Source organism: Acinonyx jubatus, chromosome E1, assembly GCF_027475565.1.
Source record: "Acinonyx jubatus isolate Ajub_Pintada_27869175 chromosome E1, VMU_Ajub_asm_v1.0, whole genome shotgun sequence".
NCBI classification, from domain to species: domain Eukaryota; kingdom Metazoa; phylum Chordata; class Mammalia; order Carnivora; family Felidae; genus Acinonyx; species Acinonyx jubatus.
This window is the reverse complement of record NC_069397.1, coordinates 39888132-39909630: the sequence shown is the minus strand read 5'-3', so window position 1 is coordinate 39909630 and position 21499 is coordinate 39888132. Positions and strand designations below refer to the sequence as shown.

The following is a 21499-nucleotide window of genomic DNA, read 5'->3' as shown; positions in this document are numbered from 1 at the left end:
GCAGGTCTTTCAGGCAACGGGGATTTCTAAGGCAGATCTCTGACAGAGCTGGCTCCTCCCCTGAGTTTCAGTTTCTGTTTCCGATCTCAGCACAACCCCGGGCGGGCGACCAACACCAGGCATTGGGGCTAACCACCCTCTGTGCCTCGGCAGGTGGTGCAGATAAGAACTGGCAGGGCAGGGGTCAGGTGTAGTCTGTGTTACTCGTCTCCCCTTCAGATGATCAGATCAGATTCCAGGTAGGTCCCTTCGGTGCCCTGCTCCACCTCCCTCCAGTGGGATGGGGACGGCTCTGCACCAGAGTGGGCTGGCCAGGAGCGGGGAGGGAGCCAGGATGGCCAGTCATCTGAGCCTCCTTCCATTCCCAGAAGGGAGCTGCGACCCTACCAGTGGGAGGTGATCATGCCTGCCCTGGAGGGCAGGAATATCATCATATGGCTGCCCACGGGGGCTGGGAAGACCCGGGCAGCTGCTTATGTGGCCAAGAGGCATCTAGAGACTGTGGACGGAGCCAAGGTGGTCGTACTGGTCAACAGGGTGAGTAGCCCGCTCTCCCCTCGTTGGGGTCTCAGCTCCTCAGGTGCCTCACAAAGCCCGCCAGATCTCCAGGGCTGCTGTGGCCACCTCTAAGCTCACCTGGCTTTTCTCCCCTTCCCGTCCCCAGCCAGTTCCTGGGGGTCACGTTGCCTCCTCCCCATCGCCCCATCCAGCTTCCTCTCCCTGACTCCTTCCCCACCCCCAGGTGCACCTGGTGACCCAGCATTGCGAGGAGTTCAGCCGCATGCTGGACAAACGCTGGGCCATTACAACCCTGAGTGGGGACATGGGGCCACGAGCTGGCTTTGGCCACCTGGCCCGGAGCCATGACCTGCTCATCTGCACAGCCGAGCTGCTACAGATGGCACTGACCAGCCCCGAGGAGGAGGAGCACGTGGAGCTGAACGGTGAGGGCTGAGCCAGGGGAAAGAGTACACACCTGAGGCACCTCGACCTGCCAACCCCAGGGCATCTCTCCTAGTATGGCTGTTGGGATGTTTTGTGGGAGTGAGGGGATCCCCATTCGCCAAACCCCAGCATACACCCTAGTAGAAGCAGATCTGGCTAGAATGCAGGATCTGGGCCAAGCCTCAGCCCCACCGCTGAGCCTCAGTTTACTAATCTGCAAAATGGAGGTAAATCATCCCTGCCTCGGCCGGTCTCTGGAGCCTGGCTGCGGGTTGTGAAGGGAGGAAGGAGTTAGAGGAACTGTGGGGACTACATGGAGAAAAGCTGATGGGGGAGGAAAAGCTTTGCAAAGGTCACAGCCTTCCCCTGTGTTCGCCCCCAGCCTTCTCCCTGCTTGTGGTGGATGAGTGTCACCACACGCACAAAGACACCGTCTACAACATCATCCTGAGCCGGTATCTACAGCACAAACTCCAGAGGACACGGCCCCTGCCCCAGGTGCTGGGTCTCACAGCCTCCCCAGGCACTGGTGGGGCGTCCACACTTGATGGGGCGATTGACCACATCCTGCAGGTCAGCTTGGCTCCTGTGACCCTCCCACCACCAGAGTCCTCCCTGCCCTGCCCCATGCCCATCAGCCCTACCCAGGCTCTCCTGGGTGACCATCCGGGCCCCTTTGTCACTGAAGCTGCAGCCTCCAGTGGCTTCTTCCTGCACTTAGAATAGACTGCCATCTGTCTACTGTGGCTTACACAGTTTCATCCGACCCAGCCCTGCCTACCTCCCCAGCCTCATTTCCCCACACACTCCCCTCACCCCTACCCCACAGGCCTTCTCCAGGTCTCCGGAGCATGTCCTGCTTGTCCCCCTTCTCAGGACCTTTGTGGTCACCATTCCTTTTGCCCTGAATGCCCTTCCCCCTGCACTTGGCCTGTCTGGCTCCTTCTTGCCTTTCAGGGAACAGCTTAGTTGTCACTTCTTCAGAGTTCTTCCCTGACCTCCCCCACTGCACGCTATCACATCATCGAGTTTCATTCTCCTCAGAGCTCATTAACGCGGCCTGAAGCCCTCTCATTCTGTTATTCTTTCCTGCTTTGTCGATCTGTCTCCCCGACACCAAAATAAGACCTTCTGGATCCCCACTGCCTCCAAAAGCACTGGGCCCAGAGAGGACGAGCAATAAATATTTTGAGTAAATGAATCCCCACTTCCAATGGCCCTGCTCAGTGGTAGCTGGGACCTGTCCTGTCCCAAAGTTCTGCCCGTTGTCCTCATAGGACTCTACCCCAGTCTGGTGAACCCCCATCTCTTGCCCCAGCTCTGTGCCAACCTGGACACGTGGCGCATCATGTCACCCCAGAACTACCGCCCCCAGCTGCAGGAGCACAGTCCTCAGCCCTGCAAACAGTACAACCTCTGCCACAGGCGCAGCCAAGTGAGTGGAAGGAGGGATACAGGCAGTGGGGGGGGGGGGGGTGCTGGCATGAAGTTAGGTCACCTGGGGTTGAGCCCTGATTCCACCTCCTCTAGCTCTGTGACTTCCCGTTACTTGCGTTTATATCCGAGCCTCTGTTTCTCCCTTCTGTGAAATGGGGAAGTCGCAGCCCATGCCCACAGCCTGCTGTTTGGTTTGACTCCGACGCCTCTCTGGGCACCTATCAAAACCCTCCAGCACCCTGTCCGGTGCTTTGCAAACTTTAAACCTGGAGCACTTTGTGCTGAGGCTCTCCCATGGTGCAGACACCGTCTGGCGTCTGCTATGACAGGGCTGCACAAGGGCTTAGAGATTGCTGTTCTCAGGCCAGAGGTCAAGGGCACGTAGCGGGTGGAGGCAGAACAGGAACCAGGGGCAGCAACCTGACCCCTGCCTCCAGTCGGGACTCATTCACATCCCGGCAGACCTCCCTCCGGAGCTCCTTCTCAAACACCACGGGTCAGGGGCAGCAGGAGCGGTGAGGCTTCACGTGGAGATCAGCGCTCCCGTTGGGTGCTCATTGCTCCCCCATGTGTATGGGAATCCCTCCACTCCCTCTTCTCATCCAGGACCCATTTGGGGACATGCTGAAGAAGCTCATGGAGCGAATCCACAACCGCCTGGATATGCCGGAGTTGAGCCGGGACTTCGGGACGCAGACTTACGAGCAGCAGGTGGTGGAGCTGAGCCAGGATGGTGAGAGGGGCTGTGGACGCGGAAGGCAAGGAGGCGGGGACCTGCCTGGGCGGAGCCTTTGGGGCGGGGCTTAGCCTCTCGGGGGGCGGAGTCTAGGCCGCTGGAGGCCTGAAGGGGCGTGGCCGCTCAAACCCTGAGGCCTCTGCCCACCTGCAGCGGCCGAGGCCGGGCTCCAGCAGCGCCGGGTGTACGCGCTACACCTGCGGCGCTACAACGATGCGCTGCTCATCCACCACACGGTCCGTGCTGTGGACGCACTGGCCTCGCTGCGGGAGTTCTACGACAGGGAGCGCGCCACTAAGACCCAGGTCCTGCATGCCGAGCGCTGGCTGCTGGCACAGTTCAATGGTGAGGCTCGTGGGAACTGTACTGGTCGGGGCACAGGAGTCAACACAGGTTGGGAGGGTGCCAGTGAGGGTACTGGGGCCCTATTTTTCTAACCGAAAGTCGAGGCCGTGGATAGGGCAAAAGATGTATGCCCTCATCTGTGGAAGTTTGCATAGCTATGAAAACGAATTCATGATACTGCCAAAGATTTTTTAAAAGCCATTAAGTTCAGGGACTGTCCCTTGAAAGTCTGGGGTGTGTGGTATCTTTAACCTGAGCAAGCGAGGTGGTCAGAGGGTAAAGTTTAATGCAAGAGACCTCAGCAAGGCTGAGGGGCTGAAGGGGGACGGGGCAAGGACCTTTCTGAAGAGACCTGAGGTTGAGTTAGTTAATCCTGGGTGGCAGAGGTCAGCATGGAAAGGTCAAGTGTCATCCTGGTAGCTGGGTTGAAGAGGGGTGCTGGGTGAGCTATGTCTGCAAAGGATTCTATACTGTAGGTCCCTGTGGAAGCCTGGCTGGCTGGGTGGGAAGAGGGTGGCCTTAAATGTCCTTTCGGTGCCGTTCAGGCGGAATTAGGAGCCAAGATCCTCAGGCTCCCTCTCCACCTGCAGCCCTATCCCTGTGAACCACGCCCTCTCCCATTGCCCTGCCCACCTCCAGGCCTGAGTTCTGTGCCTCTGTTTTGGGCTTTTCTGGCAGACTACAAGAATGAGCTGGCCGACCTGGCGACACGTAGCCCGGAGAACCCCAAACTGGAGATGCTAGAACAGATCCTGCAAGAGCAGTTCGGAAGCTCCGACGGCCACCGGGGCATCCTCTTCACCCAGACCCGCCAGAGCGCTCACTCTCTCCTGCTCTGGCTTCAGCAGCAGCCGGGCCTGCAGATACTGGACATCAGGGCTGACCTGCTGATTGGGGCTGGGAACAGCAGCCAGAACACCCATATGACCCAGGTGTGGGCTTTGGGGAAAGGAGCCGGGGCTGAAGGAGTTCCTAGGGGAGAAAGGGTGGGGACAGAGTCTTCACAGAGATATGGGGGACTGATTCTCCCCAGGCAGAGGGCAGAGAACTGGGGGAGAGAGATGGACACTGAGATCCCCAGTACTGAAGGTTTCCCCCATCTGGGGGTCCCTGGGGGCAGAGAGGCAGAAGCTTGTGGATCTCTAGGGAAAGAGGGAAGGGATGTTTTCAGGACAGAGGATCAGAGCTCTGGGGTCCCTTGCTAGAGAAGAATAAGTCCTGAGAGCTCTAGAGTAAAGCGGTGGGGATCTTTAGGAGTCCTTAGGGGAGACAGGGGTTAGGTGGTCACCTGGGAAGATGGGCAAGGCACTGGGGGTAGCAGTGGAGTCTTAGGCTCCCTAGGGAAAGGGGCCAGGATTGTGATTAAACCGGAACCAGGTGAGGCTGGGCTGGCAGGAGGGCAGGCCTGAACCCACCTGGCCTACCATGCTCTTTCTCCGCCCCAGAGAGACCAGCAAGAAGTGATCCGGAAGTTCCGGGCTGGCATCCTGAACCTCCTGGTGGCTACAAGCGTGGCGGAAGAGGGGCTAGACATCCCCCAGTGCAATGTGGTGGTGCGCTATGGGCTCCTGACCAACGAGATCTCCATGGTCCAGGTGTGTGAACCCCGTGATGCCAACAGCCCTCAGAGATCCTTGTGGGACCCCAGGCCCGCTCAGGCTCCTCCCTATCTCCTTCCTCAGGCCAGGGGCCGTGCCCGGGCTGGTCAGAGTGTGTACTCGTTTGTGGCGACCCAAGGCAGTCGGGAGCTGCGGCGGGAGCTGACCAACGAGGCGCTGGAGACTTTGATGGAGCGGGCCGTGGCTGCCGTGCAGAAGATGGATGAGGCCGAGTACCAGGCCAAGGTCTGTGGACAGCCTGCATGCCCTGCGGACAGAGGGGGGCTGAGGATGCTCTGCCTGGAAGGTCTCCGCGCACACACACACACACACCCCTGCTCCCTCTTCCTCTGGGGGCTAACTTGGCCCACCTGGGAAGGCTTAAATGGACGTGAAGTGTAAAGGCCAAGGGTGGGGCTGCCAGGGAAGGCAATGGTCCTTCTCCAAACGCCTTGAGAACAGGCCTCATCTGAGCTTTTAATTCCTCATCACCAAGTACTTTGTGCATCTGTGAGAGCTGTCTTACACCTCTTCTGGCACCAGGCGGGGGGAGGGAGGGACAAAGACACATGTACAAAATAAGCCCAGAACCAGGACTTCAATCTGTTCCCCTGAGGCAGGGTCACCATCATCCAGCCTTGCCCAGGACGGCCCCCGTTTACACCTGTTATCCAGCGTAATTATTAGTGATGCCCCATGTTCGATCCAAAGAAGCAGCTTTGCACGAAATCCTCCAAAGAGGAGGCAGAGACTCAGTGACTACACTCGCTCTGCTCCCACCATGCCCCCACCATGCCCCCGTTCCATACTCTTTTCCTCCACAGGGTTGCTTCTAAAAGCCCCAGGGAAGGTTGAGGAAAGTTTCTTCTGGGTACTAACGATCTGAGGCCTCCAGGAGCCCTTTGTTCCCTGAGCACATTCCGGGGGGCAGGCCTCTAGGGGCCCCACCTATGTCATGTCCCCCTCCGACTCCAGATCCGGGATCTGCAGCGGGCAGCCCTGGTCAAGCGGGCTGCCCAGGCAGCCCAGCGGGAGAATCAGCGGCAGCAGTTCCTGGCCGAGCAGGTGCAGCTTCTCTGCATCAACTGCATGGTGGCCGTGGGCCACGGGAGTGACCTGCGGAAGGTGGAGGGCGCCCATCACGTCAACGTGAACCCCAACTTCTCGTAAGACCAGCGGGAGGGGCCGGTGGGATGGGAGGGAGGGCACAGGCGGGATGGGGGACCGGGAACCCCTCCCATCCAGACAGAGCTCTGAGGGTTTGCGAGCTTAAACAGCGTTTTGACAAGTACCGAGTCTGCGGACGGGTTTTATCGCCACCCCGTTTTGCAGGTGAGGTGACAGAGGCTCAGAGAGGCTACATGACTTGTCCAGGCTCCCACAGCCACTATGTGGTTGAGCAAGAGCTGGAATTGAGGACATCAAATGCTGAGGGGCCACAAACTCCTCCCCCTGAACCCCCGCTGTCCTACCTACTCTGAAGGCAGAAGGGCTGGTTGTCCCTGAGCCATTCTGTCATCCTCCATCCCCTAGAGGGGAACCTTCCGCCCCCCTCCATTCGTCCATCCATTCATTAAGGATTGATTAGGGACCCGCTGTGTGCCAGGCCACTGTGCCAAAGATCTCCACGCAGGCTCTCTCATTTAAGGAGGTAGCACTTCAACCAGGACGTGCAGGCTGGATTGGGCTGGAAGGGGGGATGCGTACAGGCAGGGATGATGTGATAGGACTGATTCTGGTTGGTTCGAATGGGAAAGGCCATGAAGGATGAGACTGAAGAAGCAGACTAGCCTGTGGAGAGCATTGAAGGTCAGGCCTGAAAGTCTAGCCTTTGTCTGGAAGGCAATGAGGAGTCTTGGGTGAATTTTGAGCAAAAGAATGTCAAGGTCAGATTTGCATTTTTAGAAGATCACCCTGGCAGTTGGCGGAAGGATGGCGTGGGTTGGGAGTGCGGATGGAATGGGATGGAAGGGTGGGGCAGGGAGATCTGTTGGGGGGTAGTTGGAATCATCCCGGTGGGTAGTCCTGAGGCCTGAACTTGGTGGGAGGGCATGCAACAAGGCAGCACAGACAGGGCTTATTGAAGGTTGGGTCTTCTGGCCCTGGGAAGTCTCTTTGCCTCTTGGCAGTCAGAAAAGCCCAAGGTCCAGGTGAAAGCCCAGCAAGCAGGAGGGCACAAGATCGGGGGCTAAGTGGGGGGCGTCCTGAGCACTGTGGTCCCTCCCATTCCCCTCCAGGATCTACTACACTGTCTCCCGGGGGCCTGTGGTCATCGACAGAACCTTCAAGGACTGGAAGCCTGGGGGTGCCATTCACTGCAGGAACTGTGGAGAGGTAAGTATTGGGGCCATGGCCCTGAACTCCAGTCTTCAGAAGTCCCCAGTCTGAGAGAGGAGGCCCAGCCTCTGCCATCAGGACATCCTCACGGGGATGGGGGAAGCAGCTCTGCCCCAGGAGTCCCTCATCTGAGGAGAGAGGTCTAACCACAGTGTGACTGGGGAGACAGCTCTGAGGTAGGAGACCCATGCCCTGCATTCATGGATGCATGATTCTCTCCTCCCCCAACTTGAGGAGAAAAGCCCAGTCTGAAGACGGTGGCCCAAACCAGCCATCTCTGTCCCACCCTCAGGCCTGGGGTCTGCAGATGATCTACAAGTCAGTGAAGCTGCCAGCGCTCAAAGTTCGCAGCATGCTTCTAGAGACACCCCGAGGGAGAGTCCAGGCCAAGAAGTGGTCCCGTGTGCCCTTCCTCGTGCCTGACTTTGACTACCTGCAACACTGTACCCAGAACCTGTCTGACTTCACCCTGGATTGAGCCTCCTGTCCCTGCAGTTCCTGGCTCAGGCTGCAGGGGGCGGGAGAATCCGTGGCAGCTGCGGTCTTCCACGGGGTGAAGCCCGGGCCCAGGCCCCTCTTGTCTGAGTCACCAGCTTGGGGCGTTTTGCTGACCAGCCACAGACAACCCGGGCACCCAGGCTGGCTGAGACTCCCACGCCAAGGAAGCAACTGGAGAGCCACAGCTCAGCCTCAGTCTCCCTGCACACTCACAGATACTCCAGTGCACTAGATGGACGTGCGGGTTGGGGGGCATTGGGAGGGAAACTGAGGCAGGAGGCTAGCCCCGCTAAACTAGCAATCACCACAACTTCCCTTGACCCCCTGACATTCCTTCCCTGCCAAGGCCACTTCTATTTTTGGAGGCTCCTCATAAATTGAAAATAAAGAAGTAGAAAATTGGTGTAGAAAAGTTATGGTTTTTTAAAAATAGATTTGTTGAGGTATAAATGACATAAAATAAACTCTGTAATTACAGTGTATAATTTGATAAATTTTTATTAAAAAATTTTTTTTAATGTTTATTTTTGAGAGAGACAGAGACAGAATGCAAGTGAGTTAGGGGCTGAGAGAGAGGGAGACACAGAATCCGAAGCAGGCTCCAGGCTCTGAGCTGTCAGCACAGAACCCGACACGGGGCTCGAACTCATGAACTGTGAGATCATGACCTGACCTGAAGTCGGACACTTAACTGACTGAGCCACCCAGGTACCCCTAATTTGATAAATCTTAACCCGTCTTCCACAATCAAGACAGCAAACATAGCCATCACCTTCAAAAGTTTCCTTGTTCCCATGTATTCCCTCCCTCCTCCCTCCTCCCCTTCCCCCTGCACTGATCTGATATTTTTAAGGTTAAAAGTTGTGGTGGTGGTGGTGGTGGTGTTTTAACCACCCCTCTTTATGGCTCTCAGGTAACCTTATTTGGAGAGAGCACCCCAAGCCTCCATTTGAGAGCCATCCAGAATGGTCCCCCTGCCCCCTCCAACTCCTGAGAGTCTCCAACCCCAGCAGCACCCCTCCATCTTCTCCTAACCCCCGGGGTCACCTCCCTGGGCTGGGGAGAGGCTGAGAATCCAGGATTGGAGGGGTGGTGCTCAGGTAGACACTGGAGCGGGGGAACTCGTAAAGGCCTACATTTTCTGTTCTCATTTTAACAAGGAAGAAAAAGAAAGGCAAGATCTAGGTTGATTCTTCAGGGAAAGGGCTATTTCTGTAGTAAGAGGCCCAGCAGGCAGGAGTCACCTTCAAGAGGAAGGGAGGGGGCTAGAGCAGAGATTTGAAAGCAGGATGGCAGTCCTTCCTGCCATCTAATCTCCTTCCTTCCTGCTACATCCTGGGTCCTGCCTAAGGGTAGATGGAAATAAGGCACTTTCTTTTCCCCAGCACCTCCTTTTGGATCTGTCTCTTGTCTGATTGAGGCTGAAAGTCCAGTTCCAGTCTTTTTTGGCCTCCATTGCCCCAGAGGGAACCCCTTTCCCCGGGGCCTCTCTTCCTCCTCATCTTCTCCGGGAGGCATCCCTCGGCCTTGGTTCCAGGAGTCACCCTTCTCCCTGCTGTCATATCTCCGCCTCCTGGGGCCCGTCCTCTGCCCATCCGGTCCCCACTTCGCCTTCAGTTGTTATCTTCCCCTGCCAGCAACGTGCCTTTTTCAGGTCAATAAAATTAGCGACTGGGGGCAGAGGGGGGGTGGCAGGGGCCCAGGGGTGCTAAGCTCAATGGCCTTGAATGCGGCTGGACGCACGGAGTCTGGACGCCTGTCATTCCAGGGCTAAACAGTGACAGCTGAGGGGCCTGAGCTGGTGTTGGGGGCAGGGGATGGTGTTGCAAGGAGTGATGGATTGAGGATAAAGATGACCTGGGCACCTAATGGTCCCCCTCAGTGGCCTGAACCCCTACACAGCTGACCCCTGGATGGGGGACTCTGGCTTCAGAGGAGGTGTCCTCTCACCCACCTTGCCAGGCTGGGAGAGCTTTCTTGAGCTAGGATGAAAGGGGAAACTCAGGCAAGGAGGGGTTCCTAGGCTTTCTTCTTCTGGTGAAGGGTCTTCACATGGTCACTCCCTCCAGGCCATGTGGGCTAGGCTGCCCGAAGCGGGGGGGGGGGGGGGGGGGATCCCACCTTCTCAGCCTTCGATAAGCCCAGCTCCAGACCCTCCCTAGTAGCCCAGAAGCTCTTCTTGCTTTCGGTCCCCCTGAATAAACCCGCCCACCGTACCCGACCGCGGCTCCGGGAGGGGCTGCGCCGCGGCTCCCTCTCCCCGGCCCCGCCCCCCGAGCCGGGCCCGCCCCCTCCCCCGGCCAGCCGGGAGCCGCGGCGCTCCCGAGCGCAGCGAGAGCAGGTGGCCGCGGCGGGCTCCGTCTCTGCCCTGCAGGTAAGTCAGCGACGCGGGCTGGTCCACGCTGAGGACCTCGAGGGCAGCGCGGGAGAACAAGGTAGCCCCCTCCACCTGTCCTGTGCCGTCGTCTCAAAACTGGGGGGCCCCACGAGACGGTGAGGACAACCCTTTTGGTTCTGCGCGCCCCGACGCTGGGCATCTAGCTAGTAGGACTAAAAACTCTGGCGAAGTTTAGAGGCTCCTGGCTGGCTATCCCTGATGCCGGCGTGGGCTCTGAGGGATGAGAAGAGACAGAGCATTAGGCACGCAGCTTTCTGAAGGAGAGCGGGTCGGGGATGGTGACTGCAGGGCTCCGGGTGAGGACCCTTTCGCTGACTCCGGGTGCCCCGTGCCTCATCCAAGTGTCGCATCCTATTCCCACCCTTCGGGAGGGATAGGGTGAAGCAAACAGCTTCTGTTCTGTGGGTAAATGAGGTAAGAGCACATAGCTGAGCTGGGACCTGGGTTTTCCCGTGAACCCAGGGCGCGACCGCATCATTTGTTACACCTGGGTACAGATACACGTGGGTAACGCGGATGAGGGAGCAGGGGATCATCCAGAAGGTCTGGGGAACCCAGAGAGCCAGGGGACTGAGTAGATCTTTTCTGTGTTCATGTCCCAGAGCCAGTCGGAGAAGATGATCACAGAAGGGAGCCTTACTGCAGACGTGGGGTGCATTTGTACCTTCCGTGTTGGCATTTGGGTTGTAGGAAAGGGGTCCTGCCTCCTAGTACTCAAGGAAGGCTTCCTGGAAGAGGAGGTCCTGGACTGACAGCTCAGATGTCATGCTCAGAGCTCTGAGCCACAAGGGAAGGTCAGACTCTGGGCCCTGGTGCTGGGCTGGGGTACAGCAGAGGATCCCAGATTGTAGAAAAAAGAGAGGTCAGGATGCTGCCCTCTGGATCCAGCCAGGACCCCAAGACCTTCTAGAGATCATCACAAGCTCATGGATGGAGATCCAACTTAGGCGGGAGGGCTTCTTTTGTATGTCTAGTTTCCCCATTCCATTGTCTCCTCCCACCACACAAACTGTCATTGTTGGGAAGTTCTTTCTCATAGCTGACCTTCATCCCTTCTGCTTCTGTGCCTGCCTCTTCTGGAAGGCAATGTGCTGTAGTGGAAAGAGTGGGGTCATTGCGGTCAGTTAGACTTGAGTTCTATCACCTGTACCTACTGTGTGACCTTGGGCAAGTTACTTAACCTCTTTGAGTTTGCTTCCCCACCTGTAAAATGGGGATAATAATAGAACCCACCTCATAGGGTGGCTGTAAGGATTAAGTGCGAATACGCATGTAGAGCGCTTTGCATACTGCCTGGCGCCTGGTAAGAGCTCAACAAGTGTAAGTGTCCCCTCCTGTGTAGGACAGCAAAGCCGATCTGCAGGGGGTGGGGGTGGGGGTTGGAAGGTTTTTTTTAAACTTGGCCAGAGAGAGCAGTGCCCTTCACCACCACCACCCCTCCAGCCCCTGCCCCCTGCTGGCTCCTGGATCCCCGTTGGACTCGTCTGGGCTGCCCAGGGACCCTCTCCTCCTTCTCTTTCAGTCGCCGTGGTTTTTTGCATCCAGAGCGAAGAGAGGGACCCCAACAGGTCAGGGACCAGTGGCAGCAGGAGCCCACTTGGGGCTAAGCCTCAAGGGAACAGACTGGCTTAGAGAACCAACTGAAAAAAAAAAAATGCCCCATTTGTCATCACCTCCCTGCCCTCCCCACCTCCAGAAATCCACAAGTTGGGATCAAGCCTCACCAAATTTTTCCAGGAAGATAAATAATGCAAGTGACTGAGAGTCCTGTTTGGGGATTGTCCAAGCTGCCCTCCAAAGGCAGCTTCAGTCCCTGGCCCGCGCTCTGGAAGCTGCTGGGAAGGCTGGATCTAGTAAGCACCCTTAAACCTGGGCAGGGGAGGGAGTGTCCTTGCCCTCACTGGGTGCTTTCAAGGGCTCCGCTCTCATCCTCCTCTGGCCATTCCTCTCCCTGTGGGGTGAGGAGTCAGGAAGGCCAAGGGGATGAACCTGTGCATTCCCTTCAAGATCACATTCCCCGTACCTGTGACTCCGGAAGTCCCTGCCCAGATGGTCACCCAGCTTGCTCCCAGCCCCTGCAAGCCTCCACCCCGGGCCTGTTCTCAATGTAGGTCGTGCCACTAGCGTGTGCACCCCTCGGCCTCAGGGGCGACTGCAGATGGCTAAGGGGCAGCTGTTTGCAAGGCGTAAGGATGGAGCCAGGATGTGAGGCTCGGTGTCCACACGCACGCATCTGAGTCTCTTGTGGTGCAGAAAGGAGCTCTCCCTCCATAGCGTCATTCTCCTGCAAAAGTCCCGGGAGTCAGAGAAATCTAAGTTGGAACCTGGTCTTCCAGGTTGTTATGGAGTGTACTTGTCAAGATGCGAGGTTAGAACATATTTCAATTCCGTTTGTTGGCTTGCCCCAGGCCCTGCAAACGTTCAGGGTGGGCCTGGCAGCATCCGTGACTGAAACTGGTATTTGGTGAATTTCCTCCCTGCCTCCCTGCTCGCGCTGCCCCCCAGTAAAGCGGCACACCCTGTGAAACTGGGCAGAGGACACGCCCACCTGGACCAGGAAGGAGTTTCAAGGTGACATGAAGACTGTCAGCTGTCACTAACAAGCAGTCCCCGCTTGGGCCTGCTGACCTCATTCTCCACCCCAAAAGTGGGACAGTGTCTTTCAAATGTCCTGTGATGCTTAAGAGGGAATGGATGAGAGGGGCACGGTCGCTTTTCTCCTGAGTGGGGGCAGGGCGTGGGCCCCTGCTGGGCCCCAGGAGGTCAGCGGCACTGCAGTGGGATGGGGGATGGATGTGACAGTGGGGGCCGGGGGGAGGTCAGAGCTGGACCCCCCCACCCTTCCCGCTGCCCTGCTCAGAGGGAGACGCGCCCGGAACCAAGAAGGAGCCGTGGGTCTGTAACGAGGGTCCTCCTGTAAGTTTAGATCTTGGGCTTTGGATGGAGAAGAGCGTGGAGGCCAGCTGGCCGGGCAGTGGGAGTCATCCCCGGCGGGAACGAGTGGCACACTGGTCTCGACTACAGCTGAGTGCCCCGTGGCACCTGAACACACCGTCTGTTCGCGGGAGAGAGACACGCGGCCTTTGTGTGGCCGTCTCTGACGCTCATCCGTTGTGATCGGGCCGTTTGAGGGTCAGACCTGCCGCTTTGGCCTCATTGGCACTGGTCGAAGGCTCACACTCAGATGCCCTCGCACGGCCAGGCACACGTGCCCGTTTGCACCAGCTCACGGTTGCACGCTCAACACGGCTCCGAGTGCAATCTCGGGGATGGGTCCCCGCAGACCCGCCCTGACATGTGTGCCTGGGCCACCCCCGTGCGTTCGCCACAGCCACGGTGTCACCCTCCCCTATCGGTCGGTGACTTTTCATTCACCTTGGGTGACCTGCCAGCTCCAGTGGCCAAGGGTTGGCTTACTCGAGGGTGGCTGGGGGCCAGATGCCTGCAGCGCTTCAGTGCCGGGGACAGAAGACGGCAGCAGTGCCCTCCTGGGACTCCCCACAGACCCACTGGACCCGACATTTGGCACCTCTGGTCCCCCAAATCTGTCAGGGGGTCCCCAGGCCCTGAGTCTCAGTCTGTCTGTCTTTGTGTAGCTCTGTGAGCCTCTTTCTGCCTCCCAGCGTGTAAGTGCGTCTGTCCCTGTGTCCCCCCGCATGCTCTCTGCTCAGTCCTTCTTCCCCAGCTCCTGTGCCTGTCATTTCCGCCTCTCCTCCCTCCCTGTCTCTGGTCCATCTCTTTTTCTGTGTGTCTTTCTCTCTCTTTTTCTCTGTATGAGCACCTCTGTCTCTCTAAGTCTCTTTTTCTCTGCGTGTCTCTGCCCTTTTATCTCTGTCACACACACACACACACACACACACACACACACACACACACACACTTCCTCACCCTCAGTCTCTCATTTCTGTGTCTCCAATTGTGAGACGTCTTTCAGGTTCATCTTTCTGTCTTTACAGCTCTCCATCTCTGCCTCTGAGTCGGGTTTGTGCCTCTGAGATCTCTGTCTTCCTCTCACGAGGCGTCCCAGAGGGACAGGACAGCCAAGTGTCTCTGAGTGTGTAGAAGAAGGTGACAAAGCATGGCGGGGGAGTGGGGGTGGGGGTGTGTGTGCTGCTATGGCTTCTGGGTTGCTCCTCTGCCAGGCGAGGAGGGGGAGAGTAGGATCAGGTTCGGGAGAGGACAGACGTCAGCCCACCTCCCCCACGTCTTCTGTCAAGAACTTCAGAACTTGGGGGGCTTTGGCTCCAGACTCCTTCTTCAGCCACCAGGCCCAGGGTCACGGACTGGGAACAGGGCCGGGGCTTCAGAGTGACAAAGAGGAGAGCCCCTTGTCTGTCCGGTTGATCTGATTGACCCGGAGCCGAAGGAAGGGTGTTGGGGCTTTGGAGTCCCCACTCCGGAGAGGCGCTGACCAGAGTGGGGCTGGACTCGATGCTTTTCTTTCCCTCGAAGCAGCCAAGCCCCACACACCCACCCCAGGCCCCCTGCTTCCTGCTCCAAACCACCGGCTACTCCCCACCCTGTTCCAGAGGTTTCCGCTGACTGCCCCAGGGCGAGGGGCCTGCCCAAACAGCCTCCCTGCTCTCTCCTCGGGCATCCCCACCTCAGTGGGCCTCTCCTCGCCACTGCCCTGGCCTCTCGCACAGGAGCGGCTGTGTTGGCTGTTTGTTTATTTGACTAAGGTTTCCTTGGGTGGAGTGAGGGCCGAATCCACAGATACTTCTCCCCAGTTCAGATGCCCAGGCAAGAGGCCAGACTGCCCTCCCCCAGGTCCCACTCGCCTCTTCTCTATCCTCAGGCCCCAGACTTTTCTATCCTCCTGGTCTCGGTCTGTGATTCCTCCATCCGAGGCTGGCTACCCCCCATCTCGCTGGACAGGCAAGTTGGGGAGGTGTGAGCCACACCCCTCACCACCCCTATCCCTCACTGAGGGGAGGGTATTGGGAACTGGATCCCTTGGGTTCTCCGGGGGATTCCCAAAGAGGAGCACATGGGGTATGGTCTTCAGAGGGTGGGAGAAGGTCTGCCCCCTGCCTATCCGCTCTCACAGTTGAGGCTTGAGCCAGAGTTAGCGTGAGTCTTCAGCAGAGAAATGATGCTCTAATGGGCTCAGGGCCTCCCAAGATCTGTCCCAGAATGACCTCCCTGAGATGCTGAGGTCCATTCCTGGATTGTGGTACCGACCCATACATAGAACTGCATCATCCTGCCCTCTGAGCGCCCGGAGAGGTAATGAAATCCCCACTGAGGTGGAGTCTGGACTCGAACCCAGGACTCCTCACTCCCCAGCCTGTACCAGAGCTGCCCGTTGGGCAAAAAGAACCCACTTCTCCCTGCATTTGAGCCTCCCCCACATCTCCTCTGTCTTCACTGGCCTGCAATGGAGACTCCTGGTCCCCACCCGTGTCTCCTCTCCGGTTGGGAAGGGATTATAAGGGCAGGTAGCATTCTTGTGACCTCGTTCTGAGATCGGCTGCCCTAGTTAGCAGCTTCCTGAGGGGAGAGGGACAGGAGAAGCTTTTAGACATGGTTTCAACCATCTGGGTGCTAATTGGGAACGCGACTGTTCCTAGGTTGAGGCTGGGACAGCTATTCCGGGGCTTCAGGATGAGGGGTGGAGGTGGAAAGGCCAGAGGGGACATCAGGAAGTTTCCCCAAATAGCCCGGCCCACAGCCAAAAGTGGGAGCGGGGTTAGGGAGGGGGGCAGCTGGCCAGCTGGCACAGGGACCTGGGCCTTGGGAAGCTGAACAAGGAGCATGAATGAAGCAGGTCTGGTATTGTTTTCTTCTCTCTCCTGCTAACAGGCTCCTCTGGAATTTGGTGTCAGGAGTAAGAGGGCCAGGTGAGGGGGGGGGGCGGGGGGGAGGGGTTGGGGTGTGGGGATAAAGGTAGAATGGAAGGATATGTCTCTGCTCTGCCCTTTTCTCTTCCAGGGGCCCTTGGAAGCTCCAACCCATTCCCCTGCCCCTCACCCTAGTGATACTGTTTTATCCATTCATTCAACAAATATTTACTGAGCGCCTACTATGTGTTAGACTTGCTAGGCTTGCCCTGGGGATTCCAAGGGGGAATAAGACAGGGAGAAGTTGCCCTGGGAATTCAAGGTGGGGGGATAAGACAGGGCGAAGAGTGAGTGCCAGGAGGCAGGAAGGAAATCTGACTTAAGGAGGGCAGTGAGGGAAGGCATCTCCAGGAGCTGTTATTTCAGCATCAGCCACAAGTAGGGGAGGTAGGAGCTGGGAGGAAAAGAGTGTTCCAGGCAGAAAGAATGGGTTTTGAGAATATGCTCTGCTCTGAAGGGGGACCTTGCTGTGCTCTGGGGAGAGAAAGAGCCCAGTGTGGCTGGAGTTCTCATGAGCGGTGTAGGGAGTGGTAAGAAAACATTGGAGGGGCACAGGATCTTTTGACCTGGACATTTTGACCCCAGGATGTTTTGAATGCAAACATTGTAAGCCCAAACATACCAGCACTGAAGACGTTTTTAGCAAGTGGTTTCCGGTTTGAACTCTTTTCATCCGATTTAATTTCTTGATCAGATTTTTCAATTTTTCCTCTATGGTACAGTTATACACATTTCCATTTTTTTCCATTCCATTTTAATTTTACTGGAAGTATTTTCATTGGCATCAATGCTGTATAAATTTTGCTGCCGAGATTTGATCCATCAGTCAATGTGGCATCAGTCAAAGGCTCCTGACCTTAGTCTCAGCCATTGTGTGACTGGGTAAACTCATCCGATTTGGGAAGGTTGAAATTTTAAACAAGATTTGTGGTCAAGACTGGATTCTTCTGTCCCTTTTAGTCAATAAGGAGTGTTTTTGTATCTGATTCTAGCCATTATCAGTGTTAGCTCTACCGGTAGTATTCTTAGGCGGAGACTTGTATTTATATCTCCATTAATCTGTGGGAGGAAGCCAGTGGAAGGGTAGGTTGGAAGAGGAAAAGGGTTTGGGGGAGGTGGGCAGAGGCCAGATCTTCCAGGCTACGATAGGAATTCTCTAAGGTGAGGGAGAAGCCTTTGGAAATTTGGGGCAGGAGAGGGATGTGATCGGATTTGCCTTTTTGCAAGGCTCCTTCTGGGACGTGGGGAACAAACTGGGAAGGTGAGAGATGGAGAAGTGGGGGCAGGGAGGCCAGTGAGGAGGTTGTCATGCCAGGCCAGGTGGTAAAGAGAAGCAAACAGATTGAAGACAGATTTAGGGAGATAGAAAGGGTAACCAGAGTAACCTCCATGTCATGCCCCACCCCCTCAGCTCCTGCCTGTCCCTTCCTCTGGGGCCCCAGACACCTTAGACTCTGGTCACTTGGAATTTGCACAGGGTGGAGACCAAGAATGGGGGTGTTTTCCTTGGGGCTGCCTCCCAGTCTGCCTCCTGGCTGAATGCAGCCCAGGGAGGGTCAGGGATGCCCTGCCGCGGTTGAGATGGGGGGCTGGAAGGGGTGGGGGATGACCCTCAGATCCGCCCAGCCAGAGCACGTGGCTGGAGCGGCCAGGGTGACCGCAGACCTGGCGGCAAAACAGACCAACACACAGGGCGCTTGTCTGGCTGTTGCTCTGAGCTCAGGGTGTGGCCCTGGGCAGGGGTACAAAGGGGCCTCTGTCAGTGCAGGGCACAGAGCCCACCTGGGCCAGGGCAGGCGCCTGAGGAGTGAGGGAGGTGGGCCCAGGGGTGCTGGGAGAGACCGGACTTGAAGTGCCACAGTCCCGAGGCTTGGGTGTCATCTGACACCGTCCCTTTCTCTCCTGAGCTTCAGTCTCCTAGCCTGTAAAATGGGATCTTAATCTCTGCCTTCCAGATCTGGTGCATTGTCAGGACCCACTCTGCTGACGGACAAAAGCATGGCCTTCAGAGAATCATGTATTTTTAAACATTATTTAACAAACACACACAGTGGTTACCATGTGCCTGTTTGCTGAACACTTTATGACCATTGGCTCATTTAATCCCATAGTGACCCTCTAGGAGAGGTACTATTTATTCTTATTTTGCAGATGGGGAAACCAAGGCACAGACCGAGGTCACACAGGAAGTGGCAGAGGTGGGATTTAACCCAGGCATTATGGCTACACTATGTTGCTTCCCAAAAGGAAGGGGTGGGCATCATGCCAGGCGCCTGGAGTAGGGTGACCCTGATTCTTCAGCAGGGATAGGGGTATATTCTGGCACACCTTTGCCTTGGGGAGCACAACTGGGCCATGTCTCCCATCTCAGGGCCTGGCCCGTAGGGCAGGGCTAAGGGTGAAATAGGAGAGAGAGAGAAGTCAGACTCCACAAGAGGAATCCGGGATCAGAGACCCAGGAGAAGGAGCAGAGCATGAATCTCTCAGGGCGGGTCACAACTTTCCCACCTGTGGCTCAGTTGTGGGGGCAAGTGCGCCCAGCAGAGGCTGGGGTAGATTTGGTACTCCTTCAGCTAAGATGAGGCATACCCTGTGGGATGCCAGGCTCAGCGCCATGTGGTTAGAGAAGCCAGCCCTACCCCTGAGAGCCAAGGGTCTGGCCGGGCATGAAGCATGGACAGAATGGCACAGGGGCTTGGGCCCAGGGGCCGAGCGAGGGTAGTAGGGAAACAGACCCCACGCCCACAGCGGTGGGGACCTTCAGGCTTCATGATAAGCCTAGGAACATGCCCGGGACTTGCCTGTTTGAGAAAGGAGGCACTTCTCAGGTTGAGGGCAGAGATGGGGCAGTGGGAACCAATGTGGCAGGTGGTCCTGTGTGGGCGTGGCTGGGGTCCGTGGTGGGGGGCGCTCCGTGCCAAGCTCTGACCTGAGACTTACTCTCCTAGACACATCGCTAGACCTGTCTGCTCTTCAGAATTACCTGGGTGCTTGTTAGAAAGGCAGATGCTGGGCCTTAGCCCGGCCCCTAAATCTGAACCCCTAAGGCTGTTGCCCAGCCCGCAATGCCGGACAAGCTCCCCAGGTGATACTCACATGGACAGGCACTTGGGGAAAGTGCAGGGCAAGGGGATCTCACTTTTGGCTGTACATCAGGATCACCTGGGCAGAAATTAAATCAAATCCTGTTGCCTCAGCGCCACCCCAGCCCCATCCGGTCAGAATCCCTGGGGAGGGGCCCAGCCATCCGAAGTTTTCAAAGCTGCCCCGGTGATTCCAGTGAGCAGCTACAGTCGAGGACCCTCAGGCAGGCCTGTCCCTCAAGTCAGCCAGGTCTAGGCTGAGCTGTCCCCTCCTGAGAGAGGCTTATTCCTGGCCACTCATCCTCCCTGACCTGTGTGGTTAGCTACTTAGTGGCTGTGACCATTGTTCCTGCCTGGCTGGCAAGCTCCATGAGGGCTCCTCAGGACTGTTGTTCAGTGCTGGGTCCCCTGGGCGAGGAATGGAGGGAGGGCCTGGCATATAGTAGGTGTCCGACAAATGTTTCCTTAGTGAGTTTATTGAGCCCCAACTCTGCGCTGGGCACAAAGGGAGGCGTTCTCCTTACATTATCTCTTAATTGTCCCAACAATCGCACGAGGTAGATACCGTTGGGCCCATTTTACAGATCAGAGAGGTGAAGCCACTTGGCCAAAGTCTGACGACTCCAGAGCCTGGTCTCTGTCCCGGGTCCCACGATGCCCCCTCCCCCTCCCCGGCTAAGGTCACTGAGCAGCCTTGCTATAGGAAGCCAGACAGAGGATCTGGAGGGGGGCATGGGGCATGTTGACAAAGCCCATCCCAGGAGCATTCTTGGAACCTCTCAGCTGGTTTTGAAAGGCCTCCTGCATGGCCTGCAACGGCCATGTGGTTCCACCCACCAACCAGCCAGTTTGAGAGGAGGACTCCTTGATGTGGTCGGGACTTCTCCCTGGCGGGCAAGGTGGACCGTGGCCACCCCACCATCTCCCTCAGCCACAGTGGGCTTGGAGGCTCTCCCTCCCTCCTGCTCAGGGTGACCCCGGAATCTCAGGGCCATTTTCAGCTTCTCCCTGCCTCCATCCTTCTGGATTCGGCTTCTTATACTGAGGAAGGGGAAGGGCCCCAAGGTCTGGTGGGGTGGGCTGGGGTGGGAGGATTCTTTCGAACAAACTAACTAAATAAGAGCATCAGGAAATGAAGGGTGGGTCGGGAAAATCCAAAGATCTTAATTTCTGCAGGGTTGATCCTGGCTGGTAGTCAGGGCCTTTCCCGGCCTGCTCTGAATGCAGCTCTTTAAGTAAGAGGGAAGGTAGCCAAGGTCCCGGTGAGACCCCGGGGCCTCCAGCCTTTCCCTTCCCTCCCCTGGGGCAGCATGGGGAAGTCCCCCCAGTAGGCTGACTGCCTTCTCGATTGCTGCTATCGAAGTTAATATTCTGGGGAGGGGGCCACCCTGCTGTGGGCACCCCAGTTCCCAGCTTCCTCTCCTCCAGCTCCAGGCTCTCCTATACAACCCAGGCAGCTTTGCCAAGCTGGGTGAGGAGGTTGAAATAATTTCCGTTGCGTTGGCAACAAACACAAGCTGGATACAGCTTTGGACTGGGAAAGACTGGGGGTGGGCTGCCAGCCTTGCGAGGGAAGATGATGGGCAGGAGGGGAGGGGGTCGGTCTGGACACGGGGATGGGCACCCTGGGTGGGAGGGGGCATCGTGGGTGACATTTTTGGGGTTCCCCCCAGGCCCATTTGTCTCCCCTCTCTTCTTGCCCCACTGGTTTCCAATGCACAGCCGTGAGGAAGTTCTTTCTGCAGCCTTGTTACCGTCCCTCCTGCGGTAACTAACGATGCCATCCTTCACACCGCGATGGCTCTTTCCAGCTTGCAGGGAATTGTCCGTTTGTTATCTTATTTAATCTTCTCAGCTGTCAGCCTCGGGTCAGGGGAGTTAGTAGTAGTTACTGTTACTGCTGTCCCCATTTCACAGACGAGGATACTGAGGTGTGGAGCAAAGGGGCGTGTCCCCAGTCACAGGATAGTAAGTGGCGAAGTTGTAATAAGTGCTGATCCCAAGTCTCTTGGGCTCCCCCGAGGCCCTGCAAACTACTCCCACAGACAAGGCTCATCCCTTTCCCCTGGCTCCTCCCCCTGCCATCTCTCCACAACTCAGGAGCAGCCCAGGCCTGGAGAGGTCATTCTGTCCATCCCCCTGCCTCTAGCCCAGTGCAGTGGAGCCGCCAAGTGGCCAGCATCTGCAGCCATGATCCAAGAGAGGATGATGGTGGCAGTTGGGGGAGTCAAGGGTGTCAGCTGCTGCTTCTTTTTGAGCAAAGACTTTTAAAGTTTAAT

General features: G+C 57.1%; 1 protein-coding gene across 1 annotated transcript; it reads left to right on the top strand.

The window, feature by feature from the left end:
* The first annotated feature begins 50 nt into the window (after positions 1-50).
* DHX58 (DExH-box helicase 58) lies at positions 51-8308 on the top strand. The gene is made up of 13 exons (XM_027049026.2): positions 51-239; positions 369-537; positions 743-944; positions 1328-1518; positions 2264-2380; positions 2989-3115; positions 3272-3463; positions 4142-4395; positions 4909-5058; positions 5146-5307; positions 6037-6227; positions 7299-7395; positions 7691-8308. The coding sequence occupies exons 1-13, from the start codon at positions 220-222 to the stop codon at positions 7874-7876; spliced, it is 2058 nt and encodes a 685-aa protein (XP_026904827.1). The 5' UTR covers positions 51-219; the 3' UTR covers positions 7877-8308.
* The last annotated feature ends 13191 nt before the right edge of the window (positions 8309-21499 follow it).